Genomic DNA, 13,748 nt, shown 5'->3' with positions numbered 1-13,748 from the left:
GAGAAAATGCACCAGAAAAGTATCATTATCCCTGAAGAGGCACTACATGAAAAACAATTATTACAAATGAGAGAGAGAGAGAGAGAGAGAGAGAGAGAGAGAGAGAGAGAGAGAGAGAGAGAGAGAGAGAGAGAGAGAGAGAGTAGTAGTAGTAGTAGTAGTAGTAGTAGTAGTAGTAGTAGTAGTAGTAGTAGTAGTAGTAGTAGTAGTAGTAGTAGTAGTAGTAATAATAATAATAATAATAATAATAATAATAATAATAATAATAATAATAATAATAATAATAATAATAATAAGAAGAAGAAGAAGAAGAAGAAGAAGAAGAAGAAGAAAAAAAAAATAATAAGAAGAAGAAGAAGAAAAAAAGAAACTAAGGTGTGAAGAACTTAAGATTACTAAATATACATGTAGGAGACTGGGGAAGTTTGAGTCTCTGCAAATATACCTGAGAATCATTGGGTGAAGATCATCCTGTACAAAAGATAAAAAAGAAATGTTCGGCAAAACCAACAGACATTTTTCTCAGTGACAGGAATTTGATACAATATTGCAGGCTCAGCACAAAGTCTTCCTTGTCCTATGCTGCACAAGTCATATGTATATAAAAATAGTTTACAGTTTTGTGTTTCTTTCAGTGTGAAATGATGCTTCTTCATGCCTATCTCCAAATCTTTTTAAATACTTTAAAAAGATAATTCTACATAGGTGATCCTTTTGGGTACAAAGACTTAAAAAATGAGGAAACAAACATTGGTATTAATACTGCATAGACAATTGTTCTGGAAAAATCAATAGGGAAAAGTATCAAGTGGAGTGTGCTGGAGGTCTGCGATAATACTGGTGACTCATCACGGCACTGACAAGCAACATATGGTTGCACCTGTCCTGTCCATGGCCATCAGTGCCAAGACAGATGCAAAGTGTGATGGTGAAAATAAGACATGCTTCACTATAATATTAGCATTGCACTTCAATTTGCAAGAAGTGAAACCAAATCTTGGGAATAAAGGGGATGGGAGGGAATAATGTCAAATTCAATAAATAAGCCTTTTCAAATACAGAGACAGACAGACACAGAAGTTTTTGTAATTGATTGGTTACAAAATCCTGTTCTTTGTTCCCCTCTCTACAGTGCCTGAACACAGAGCACCTTGTGAAGTACCACCACCAAGGCCAGAGCCAGTGGTAGTGGCAGAGCCTCACCATCAGATAAGGAGAGGACTAAGAAACAGTAACATAATGATGGCAAGAATTTTACCCAGAAAAGTGTGTGTGTGTGTGTGTGTGTGTGTGTGTGTGTGTGTGTGTGTGTGTGTGTGTGTGTGTGTGTGTGTGTGTACATACACACACACACATATGCATTAATCAAAAGATCATGATCTGTATTTTGTGAAGCTAATCAACAGTGATGAAAAGTTTACAGAACCACCTACACCAGAGTACACAGCTACAGACTTGCTGCTGGAGCTTAAGGGAAGGTGGAGGGAGGGAGCAGCACTCAGACACAACACAAGACAAGACAGTTTTGAAGAGGATTTGTTCATGTAATAAAATCATGTTTTGTACACATACTTGGCACAAATAAGGCCTTGCAGTTCAGGTTGTCATTGAAATAAAACAAGAACAGAACACACTACAAAAGCCGACGTGTAACAATTGTTATAAATTTATCTGTTCATTCTCAGCAGTACAAATATGAATACTACTCCAATAATTATATCTCTGAACTCCAAGGCCCATGTCATGGAAAGGAAATGTGGTTACATCTGCCTGATTGCATCCAGCTTACACATGCTTTTCAATGAGGCACATTGTCATCCTGTCAAGACCATAGTCCTTTACCACATCAAGAGAAAACCCAATACTAAAAACTCTATAATGCTGCTGACTGGGTTGAAGGAGAAAATTCTTGTTTTATTATGACACCTTTCAGTGTTTGTTTTAAAGAAGGAAATATAGTGTAACTGATAAACTGTAAGAAACTTGACATGTTGTTGGCGAGTGCTGAAGTGAAATCTATGGCTGTGCCCAGCATTAGGAAAACAGACTGTAGCACTGAGACTGTGGTCAGGTGGTTGCTCTTGCTGTGGTGGTAGGGGGCATAATACTTGGCAGTAAGACTATATGATATGGCAAGTCTTCATGATTATATCAATATACTAAATTACTTGTTTCTTCAGTTCTTGGACCATTCACTGATAATTACTCATGATAATCATAGTGGTAGTAGTAGTAGTAGTTTTGATAAAATAGTTAAAATAATAAAAATAAAATAATGTTACTACTACTATTAATAAAATAATAATTAAGACTGTACATTATATAACACTTCTACAGGAATGTTTCATATATACAGCACTGATGTGAGGCACCAAGCCCAGCCACACCACCATCTCAGTCACTTATCAGAGAAGCAAAGTCACAAAAATCAAAATCAAGGTCTGTGGCTGGGGTGGTGCTGGTGGTGGTGGGGGGATTGGGCGTGGAGGGTTGTGATGTCCGTACACTGTTATTACTGTCATTGGCCGGCCGCTGGTTGGCCACTGAGGTCTGAGGTGCAGTCTGCCCACTGTTCACTGTTGCATTGGCGCTTTTCACTCTGTTCATACTAAGGTTGGTCTGGGAGCCTGTTGCACCCGGACCAGGGATTGACTGTACCTGGTTCATTGGACTATGGTTTGGTCGGCTCCCAGGAGGACCACTGGTGGCTTGATTCATGCCGCCAGGAGTTTGGTTCATACCACTTGAATTTTGGTTCATACCACTTTGGCTTTGGTTCATACCACTAGCATTCTGACTCATACCACCAGGATTTTGGTTAATACTACCAGTGTTTTGGTTCATACTGTTAGAATTTTGGGTCATGCTACCAGGATTTTGACTTAAACTACTGGGGTTTTGGTTAAGTCCACTGGCACTAGGGGTCATGCCAGCAGTGGCCTGTGTCATACCCCCAGGGGACCCTCTGTTCATGGGGCCTGGGGTACTGCCTGTCGTCTGACCTCCAATAGTCGTCCCTCCTCCTGCTGTCTGGTTGGCCTGCTGACCCTGCTGCTGAGCCATGCCTGGGTTGCTGAGGGGCCGTGCTGGGCCTCCTTGACCCATGCCGGGATTGCTCAAGGGTCTGGCTGGCCCACCCTGACCCATGGTGGCTGGGCTGCGGGGATGCACCTGGCCCATTGTGGCAGGGGACCTGGGATGAGTCATGCCTCCCATGTTGGCAGGGCTTGGGGCCTGTCCAGGACCACTCATCTGACCCATGTTGACAGGACTGGCACCTCCCATCTGGCCCCTGTTGGCAGGACTCATGGGATGGCCTGGCCCACTCATCTGGGCCATGGCAGCTGGGCTGCGAGCGCCAGTCATGCTCGCCATTGCTGCAGGATTCCTGCCCTGCGCTGTGGGATTGGTCATCATCTGATTGGGTCCAGGAGGCATCTGAGTCATCGTTGACATCTGACCTTGTTGACCAGGGTATTGGGAAGTCACCTGACCTCCTCCCATGCCTCCTGCTTGGCTCATGTGGATTCCCATCCGCCCCTACAAGTGACAAAATTAGCATGCCAAGTTTCTAAATACTTTGAATACTTATATACTTATGAATCATGAAAATTTCATTTGATGAATGGCATTATTTGAATATCTGATAGCTTACTATAAAAAATACAATTCAATATAAGTTAATTTTTCTAAGTAAATTATTATAAATTGCCATTCTGGAGTAAAACCAAAAGAAAATCACAAAGGGAGAAATCCTCACTAGCAGGAATGTTCAGCATTACCATTATGAAAGGCAAGATAGAATCAGCCTAATAGCTTTAAGAACATACCAGATAGGGTTTGGCAGTTCAATACATCTTAATTATAGAAGACCATATTAAAAGCAGGCTCTTACACAATTAACACTACACAAGAATCAGACTACCTACCTGTCCCTGTTGTGTCAAGGCCACCATGTTAGCCTGCATTCTTGGGCCTTGCATTGAGGGGCCACCTTGCATTCCAGGGCCACCAGGCATACCTGGCCCCCCCTGCATTCCAGGTCCTCCCTGCATTCCTGGTCCTCCCTGCATCCCAGGTCCTTGCATCCCTGGTCCACCCTGCATTCCTGGTCCTCCTTGCATCCCAGGTCCTCCCTGCATTCCTGGCCCTCCCTGCATCCCTGGCCCCCCTTGCATGCCTGGCCCAGGCTGCATGCCAGGCTGCATGCTGGAATTGCCTTGCATGCCAGGACCACCCTGCATGGAGGGACCTTGCTGCATGGCCATCATATTCATCATCTGACTGGGTGGCCGCTGAATGCCAATCAGCTGACCTTGTTGGTTTATTATGCCACCTGTTCAGGTAGAAAACACCATTCAGTAGAGCACTTTTATATAATTAAAATAGAGCACAATAAACAAACAATACAACATGTAACTAATGAAACACTAAACTATCAAAACAATATAATTTTGGTTAAAATCTAGAAAATCCTTTACTGAATCAATATTTCATATTCAATAAAACTAAACTTACATAAAATTTGCTAACAATAGTTTGGCTTGTATCATATATATTTCATTTCAATGGCCTTACTAGGTAAGATGGGAACAAGGTGTGATGAGTGATGATGACCTACCTTGCTGCGGCTGCTGCTGAGGATAGCCAGGCCGCATGGGGCCCATGATCTGCATGTTGCCTTGACTGTTCTGCATCATAATCCGCCACTCCGGCCTGGATGGCGGCATCTGTGTGCCAATGTTGAGGCCACCGGGACCCGGACCAATGTTGACATTGGGCGGTCTGGGTCGCTGCAGGATGCTACCATTACCCATTGGGTTGCGGCTCACTAGGCCCATGGTGCCGGCCGTGCTCACCTGCCCCATGTTGTTGTTCATATTGCTGGCTGACATGGTGCCAACACTCATGGCAGGCATGGTGCCTCCAGCAATGGTGCTGCTGGGCATACTGGAGGTGGGGTTCATGGTGGTGGTGGGCACCATGCTAGGCTTCATGGTGGGCATGTTGGGCGGCAATGTTTGCTGTGCCATGTTGCCCATCATCTGGCCAGAGCCCATGTTGACCATTGGGTTGGTAACCATGCCTGGCCTCATGTTGGGCCGCATGCCCTGGTAGCTCATCTGGTTCATGCCCTGGCCCATCTGGGACATGGTTTGAGGCATGGGTTGGTTCATTATTTGTTGCTGTTGTATTAACTGTTGGTATTCAGGTGGTGGGGGACGGGGCATCATCTGCCCGGGTTGGCCAACTATCTGGCCGCCAGCTGGGGTGACGTGACGCATCATTCCCCCCGGTCCCATCATCTGCTGGCTGGGGTATCTTGGTGGCTGAGCTGGGCTCATCCTATACTGGCTGCTAATCTGACCCTGATAGAACATTTCATTACTTAGTTTGCCATCAGCTCCCATCTGACCACCAAGCTGTGAAGAAGAGTGGAAGAATATGGAGATGAAAGAAGGATTCAAAGAATTATTGAAACTAATACATAAGCTAACTCAGAAGATCCAAAGCTGAAGAAAGTTTAACAAAATAACAGCAAATATTGTCTTTTTTCTTCTTGAAAGAGAGAAATCTGTTTAATTATGTCAAGTAATAAAAGTACAAGTTTTTATGAGAAATTCTAAGAATCTATGTAGTAATGACACAAGTTGACACAATTAACAGCGAAGCCTTCTGTACAAGACAGTTTGATGGGGAGTCACAGGACTGTTAAACGATATTAACAGCTCATAATAAGAAGATATGCTTGAACATAATCTACAAATAGACAGAATAAAATCAAATTTTCTTCAGTGTGAAAAACATCTCCATTTCTCTGCTTCACTCAGAATCTGAAACTTGATCTTCACAATAATGTGGAGTATAAGGAAATTTGTTCTTAACAATTCATTGTTTTAAAATGGCAACCTTGCTGAATCAAACATTGTTATATTTTTTACATTTCAGTTGAGTGAAAAATTTCCCTCTAGAATGACTTTTGCAGAAGGCTTTTTTATATATATATATATATATATATATATATATATATATATATATATATATATATATATATATATATATATATATATATATATATATATATATATATATATATATATATATATATATATATATATATATATATATGAGCTCTGGGAGAATGATCCAAGCGCCATCCCCAGTGAGAACACGCATTCCCACACAAAGGTGAGCTCAAGGCGTCCTCTTCCACTAAATGTTGCTTAGATTAATCTCTCTCTATGACAGTACGGTCTAAACTTCCATTAAATTTTGCGTACATAATGGAGGCGGGCACCTTGAGCTCCCATTTGCGTGGGAATACAAGTTTTCCTTGGGGATGGAGCTTGGATCGTTCTCCCGAGGAGCTACTCATACATACGTATATATATATATATATATATATATATATATATATATATATATATATATATATATATATATATATATATATATATATATATATATATATATATATATATATATATATATATATATATATATATATATATATATATATATATATATATATATATATATATATATATATATATATATATATATATATATATATATATATATATATATATATATATATATATATATATATATATATATATATATATATATATATATATATATATATATATATATATATATATATATATATATATATATATATATATATATATATATATATATACATACATATATATATACTGTATATATATATATATATATATATATATATATATATATATATATATATATATATATATATATATATATATACAAATTCTTTGGTTTTTCAAGTCTCACACCACAGTGACTGGATGGTAGGGAGTTGTAAAGCTTTGAGGCAACAAAACAACATGCCTGAGAGACTCACCTGAACACCTGCAGGTATAGGTGAGGGTCCTCCCCCCTGTGAGCCAGGAGGTATGGGGGAAGGCCCTCGTGGACCTCCTGGGTATGGACCTCTCACCCCTGTACCCATTGCCCCACCCATCTGGTACTGTGGGGTGAGGGTGCCAGGCTGGGAGGAGCTGGGGAAGGAACCCAGGGGGGAGATACGGTTCGGGTAAGATACCATTCCTGCTGGCATCTGGGTCTGCTGCTGGCCAGTAGGCTGTTGTTGCTGTTGCTGTTGAGGTTGCTGCTGCTGAGACTGCTGCTGCTGCTGCTGCTGCTGCTGCTGCTTGCTGCTGCTGCTGCTGTTGTTGCTGTTGCTGCTGCTGCTGTGACTGCTGTTGCTGCTGAGACTGATGCACCTGCTGCTGCACCATCTGCTGCTGTTGCTGCTGCATCATCTGCCGTTTTTTCATTTCCATTTCACTCATACCACTATTTTGATTGTTGTACATGGCATTGGTTTGATTTATGTTGCTATTGTACATTTGATTACCGATGCTCCCCGTCTGCCCCATCATGCCAGGGCCAGCGGGACTGTTCATGTTGTTCAGCTGGTAGTCGGGGAAGCTCGGCCGGACGGGGTTGGGCCCCGAGGACACCATCTTGTTCTGGTGCTGTTCGGCCATCTGCTTCAGCGTCTGGGCGGCAGGAATCATGTCCGGCTGACTCATGTTCATGCGTATTTTTGGCACACTACTAGGAGTGGAGAATGAAGTTGGGGAGCTGGAGGTGGTGGAGGTGGATGTGGGATTGAATGAAGTTGGAGGGAAAGAGGTAGGTGGGGTAGAGGTATGGGACACAGGGGGTGTTCCAGGGTACTGGGTGAACACAGGTGAGGCCAAGGTGGTGGGAGTTCCTCCAGACTTACTCATGTTCACTTGAGGACTCTGAGAATTAGCATTACCACTTGCTACACCACTGTCACTGCTCACACTTGATGGCTCATTTTCAAAGAGATTGTCTACTGATTCTTCTTTCACAAGGTCTGCCAAACCTGAGTTACTGTTTTCTGTCTTCATGTTGTCAAAATCAAGGTCATTCATGAACTGATCAAAATTGATGCCCATATCTTCCATATCACCAATATTAGAGAAATCATCAAACTCCTCCAGGATATTAATGTCCAGATCCTGTTGCTCTTTCTTCACCTCATCCACTGGTGGCCCATTGGCTGTGGAGACAGCAGCTCCCAGAGGCACAGGCGACTCCGTCTTTTTAATGTTAGGGAGCTGCTGCGCCATCTGTAGGTCCCCAATGTCTCCAGTGGATCCAGAAGACTGGGAGGCCCCTGGATGCAGGCCTGCCCCGTGGGGTGGAGGAGGACCCCCTGCATGAGATGGGTTGCCGTGGAGGGGACCCCCATGTGGAGGCGCACCATTGTTCAACCGCTGCTTCTTGGTGGCTGGTTCATTCTCGTGTGTCTCACCAGACGAGGTAGTCTGGTCGTGCCCTCGGGCGAGCATCTTTGACTGCTGCAAGAAAGGAAGGCAATCAGGCACATTACAGAACACATTATGCTAATGCAATTAGGTAGCTTAAGCACACAGGGACTGCCTTATATAGGCCTGGCAGCCTCTTGCAGCTTCCCTCTTTTCTTATGTTCTTCATGGCTAAACTTTTAAAAAATAAATAAAATCTAAAATGTGAAGTATAAAGTAACTTGTTTTGCAAAAAAGATACCTTCTACAATCTCACACACACAACTTACCCCCATGGTGGCTAGTAGTGAAGAGTTATCCTGCTTCTTATTTTCTGTGGTTTTCTTATTAGTTTTCTTAGCTTTGGATTCTATGTGCCTCTGTTTCAGCAAGAGGGTCTGTTTGGACTGGTCTGTGTAATGAGTCTGAATGGAAGTGTCAAAGCGAGAACTGACGGAGTTGTGGTTCTGACGGTAGTGGCTCAGGCGACGCTTCAGCCGATCAACAACAACTTGTCTGCCCTGCTGAAAGTCGGCCATATTATCAGGGGCAGCCCCCCCAGCCAATGCTGTGCCTCCCCCCACCCCTGCCACGGTGGCGGAATGACGGGAGCCGCACAAGAAGAGCCAGTGTAAACCAATTTGTCCTCCGTCCCAGGATTAAAAAATGTCACTCGCTCGAGATGTTTGGTTTGGGATAGGGGTGTTTTTCACACACCTCCTTGCCTCTAAAGACTCTTGTCCTGCCCTCGTGTCATAAAATCTTCAAAGTTTGTCAAGATGCACACTCACACTACTCTCCACCTCCACGCTAAGGCAGGCTTTATAAAGTCTATGGTTTCAACTAACGAAACTGCACTAGTGTGGGACCATGTGGACGAGTGAGCCGAGTGAAGGTCCAGGGTTAGGGCACAACATTATCACATGGTTAGCGGTAATGCACTTGGTTTCTCGCCAGCCAGGCCAGCAGGAGCAGGGAAAACTGTGGCTGAGAAGTGTGCCAATGGTTTCCTGCAGCCGTGGCAGCAACCAGCTGGCCAGCTAGAAGAGTGCTGGTCGCTCTAGGCGGGCAGAAGAAACCTTGGAGGTTCGCGTGGGAATACCAGTACAGGGGGAGTGTACTCCAAGGCAGTAGCCATCTTCAGAAGGCCAAGTTGCCACCACCGGTCACACATCATGGCTCTTGCACCTGAAACATAAATGTAAAGCATCAGTAATATTGCATGTTAGGACCACAATGAGGAGGCTAGAGATGCAAATTAGCTGCATGTTATATTAATGATAGTACAATAACAAGGAAAAGCTTCAGTAACATACAGTAATGTGAACTCAGGGGATCACCATTCCACCACCCCAGCACACAACCATCCTTCAGTCCTTAAATTTCACTGAGCAAGAAAATGAAAACCATCTTTATCACCCCTGTAGCACATAACAGCTTTACCCACTTCATTCAAGCATCCTTCTTCCATCACAAAAACAAGAATATGACAACCATCCACAAACAGAACCTCAATACTCAGATGAACATGCTACCTTACTAAGCTAGTGACAAGACTCTAAGGTATACCTCATATCCTCTCTGCCCTTGTTGTGTAGTGCAAACACTATCCATGGATTATAATGCCTCAGCACAAACTATGACACCACACTGCATCCAGCCAACCCTCATTCCTTCCTCAACTAGCCTGTGCTCATAGACTCAGTGATTTTTATATTATAATTTGCAATTCTACTATTACACAAAAGGCAGAAGAATGACAGACTTTACTGCTAAAAATGTGAATAAAGATGGGAGGATAGCTTGAGCACACAGGCATGAGGAAGGGACAGGAGAATGAGATAGGTTGCAAAGATGAGTGAAGTTAGGTGAGAAATGAGAGGGAAAGTGAGACAGATAACTGCAACTCACAAAAACGTCCTCTCCTGCAATGAGCAAAGTGTGAGGATGAGATAAGACTCACATACATAATAAACTCTTATCTATAGTGGCTCTTCACTGCTCTCTAGGAGTCTAGGCTACCACCACCACCAACACCACTACTATTCCTCCTAACACACCACTAACAGTCCTTCATGATCATTTTTAAATATGTACAGTTATATATTTTTTTCTTTATTCTCCTCCAACTCCTACTTGTGTTTCAGCAGGAGACCTTGTATACTTTTTTCCTGTTATTTGTTTTACTATAACTGTGTGTGTGTGTGTGTGTGTGTGTGTGTGTGTGTGTGTGTGTGTGTGTGTGTGTGTGTGTGTGTGTGCGTGTGTGTAATTCACCTCGGTCGCCTGCTAGTCACCCAGCCAGTCTTCCCCATTATGAAGCGAGCTCAGGGCTCATAGACCAATCTTCAGGTAAGACTGAGACCACATCACACACAACACACACCGGGAAAGCGACGCCACAACCCCTCGAGTTACATCCCGTACCTATTTACTGCTAGGTGAACAGGGGCTTGCCCATATGCTTCGCCGTTTTCCGGGCCTCGAAACCGGGCCTCTCGATTGTGCGTCGAGGGTGCTAACCACTACACTACGCGGTGTATTTACTTATAGTTGTAGTTTTACAGGGACTGGGCTTTATGCTCGTGTGGCCCTGTCTCCATATCTACACTTATCCAATTTTTCTTTAAAACTATGCACACTCGTTGCTGACACTACTTCTTCATTTAAACTGTTCCACATCTCAATACATCTTTGCGGGAAACTATATTTTTTAACATCTCTCAGACATCTTCCTTTTCTCAGCTTTTTACTATGCGATCTTGTGCTTCGGATGTCATATTCTTCTCTCAGGATCAGTTTCTCATTATCCACTTGGTCCATTCCGTTGATCAATTTAAAAACTTGTATCAGGTCTCCTCTCTCCCTTCTTTGTTCCAGGGTTGGTAGATCCATAGCCTTTAGTCTCTCCTCATATGTCATCCCTTCAAATTCTGGAACCATTCTTGTAGCCATTTTTTGTAGTCTCTCCAACTTCCTTATGTGTTTCTTTTTATGAGGGGTCCACACTACTCCTGCATATTCCAATCTGGGTCTTATTATAGTACTTATCAATTTCTTCATCATTTCTTTGTCCATGTAGTGAAATGCTACTCCAATATTCCTTAGCAAATTATATGTTTCTCTAAAAATTCTATCAATATGGCTTACCGGTTGATTGTTTTCTTCCATCATCACTCCTAAGTCCTTTTCCTTTTTTACTTTCTCTAGTTCTACTCCATCTCCCATCTTATAGATTCCCATGGGTCGTCTTTCACTCTTTCCCATTTCCATGACGTGGCTTTTGTTCACATTGAATTTCATTTCCCACTTTTTGCTCCATTCCCAGATCTTATTTAAGTCTTCTTGCAGTATTTCACAATCCTCCTTTTGCTTTATAACTCTGCACAGTTTTGTATCATCTGCAAACAGATTTATGTAGCTGTTCACTCCTGTGTGTGTGTGTGTGTGTGTGTGTGTGTGTGTGGTGTGTGTGTGTGTGTGTGTGTGTGTGTGTGTGTGTGTGTGTGTGTGTGTGTGTGTGTGTGTGTGTGTGTGTGTGTATTCACCTAGTTGTAGTTTTACAGGGCCTGGGCTTTATGCTCGTGTGGCCCCGTCTCCATATCTACACTTATCCAATCTTACTTTAAAAGTATGCACACTCGTTGCAGACACTACTTCTTCATCAAACTGTTCCACGTCTCAATACATCTCTGCGGAAACTATATTTTTAATATCTCTCAGACATCTTCCTTTTCTCAGCTTTTTACTATGCGATCTTGTGCTTCAGATGTCATATTCTTCTCTCAGGATCAGTTTCTCATTATCCACTTGGTCCATTCCGTTGATCAATTTAAAAACTTGTATCAGGTCTCCTCTCTCCTTCTTTGTTCCAGGGTTGGTAGATCCATAGCCTTTAGTCTCTCCTCATATGTCATCCCTTCAAATTCTGGAACCATTCTTGTAGCCATTTTTTGTAGTCTCCCCAATTTCCTTATGTGTTTCTTTTTATGAGGGGTCCACACTACTCCTGCATATTCCAATCTGGGTCTTATTATAGTACTTATCAATTTCTTCATCATTTCTTTGTCCATGTAGTGAAATGCTACTCCAATATTCCTTAGCAAATTATATGTTTCTCTAAAAATTCTATCAATATGGCTTACTGGTTGATTGTTTTCTTCCATCGTCACTCCTAAGTCCTTTTCCTTTTTTACTTTCTCCAATTCTACTCCATCTCCCATCTTATAGATTCCCACAGGTCGTCTTTCACTCTTTCCCATTTCCATGACATGGCTTTTGTTCACATTGAATTCCATTTCCCACTTTTTGCTCCATTCCCATATCTTATTTAGGTCTTCTTGCAGTATTTCACAATCCTCTTTTGCTTTATAACTCTGCTCAGTTTTGTATCATCTGCAAACAGATTTATGTAGCTGTTCACTCCTGGCATGTCGTTAATATAAATGAGGAAAAGTATTAGTGCCAATACTGACTGACCCTTGTGGCACTCTACTTTCTATTGCTCTCCATTTGGATTTCATATCTTTAACTACCGTCCGTATTTCTCTCCCCCTCAAATAATTTTCTATCCATCTCAATGTGCTTCCTTTTAAGCCACCCTTCTCCTCTAACTTCCATAGTAATCTTGCATGTGGCACTTTGTGTGTGTGTGTGTGTGTGTTTGTGTAATATTTATCCGAAGTGTCTATCTATTATAGCAAATATTTGGTCCCTTCCAATAGTGACTAGTTAGACCATTACATATATATATATATATATATATATATATATATATATATATATATATATATATATATATATATATATATAAAACAGGATGGGAAGGAATAGTGGTGGAAATGATTATTTTTTTTTGGCGATAATGTCTTTGTTGTACAAATGCATATAGTATTTGTGCTAAAGAGAGAGAGAGAGAGAGAGAGAGAGAGAGAGAGAGAGAGAGAGAGAGAGAGAGAGAGAGAGAGCATTGTCTGCACCAGAAGCCCTAACAGGATATGATTGACTCCGCACTGTAACACACACACACACACACACACAGGGGAGGGGGTTTACCTAACAACAACAAACAGCTTCACTACCACCACCTTCCCAATACTGGATTTATCACCGTGGTGCAATCACAACCACCGCAGCTACTACTACTATTACGGTACTAGCTTTCATTCGTTATACTAGTAACAGTGTTCAATAAATTAACCGAACACACGGTCTCTCTCTCTCTCTCTCCACCACGCCACAGCGCCAGCGCCACTCCCTTTCACTTCCACATTCACGCTGAAATCTAGCAAAAAAAATTAAGATATAAAAAGTCAGATTGCTCACCGAATAATGACCTATATAATAAAAGTAGTAATAACAATACTAATAGGAATAATAATAATAATAATAATAATAATAATACTAAGAAGAAGAATG

General features: G+C 42.1%; 1 protein-coding gene across 1 annotated transcript in view; it reads right to left on the bottom strand.

Moving 5' to 3' along the window:
• Positions 1 to 503: 503 nt before the first annotated feature.
• LOC123505347 (neurogenic protein mastermind-like) overlaps positions 504 to 13,748 on the bottom strand; it is a 56,630-nt gene continuing 43,385 nt past the window's right edge. The window contains 6 exon segments of the mRNA XM_045256565.1: positions 504 to 3,540; positions 3,930 to 4,336; positions 4,622 to 5,423; positions 6,890 to 7,199; positions 7,201 to 8,384; positions 8,621 to 9,518. Of these exon segments, the coding sequence (XP_045112500.1) occupies positions 2,395 to 3,540; positions 3,930 to 4,336; positions 4,622 to 5,423; positions 6,890 to 7,199; positions 7,201 to 8,384; positions 8,621 to 8,869 (4,098 nt within the window). The 5' untranslated portion in view covers positions 8,870 to 9,518 and the 3' untranslated portion in view covers positions 504 to 2,394.

The sequence above is a fragment of the Portunus trituberculatus genome, chromosome 18 (assembly GCF_017591435.1).
Source record: "Portunus trituberculatus isolate SZX2019 chromosome 18, ASM1759143v1, whole genome shotgun sequence".
NCBI lineage: Eukaryota > Metazoa > Arthropoda > Malacostraca > Decapoda > Portunidae > Portunus > Portunus trituberculatus.
The sequence above is the reverse complement of the archived record's forward strand: the minus strand, read 5'-3'. Positions and strand labels throughout refer to the sequence as shown.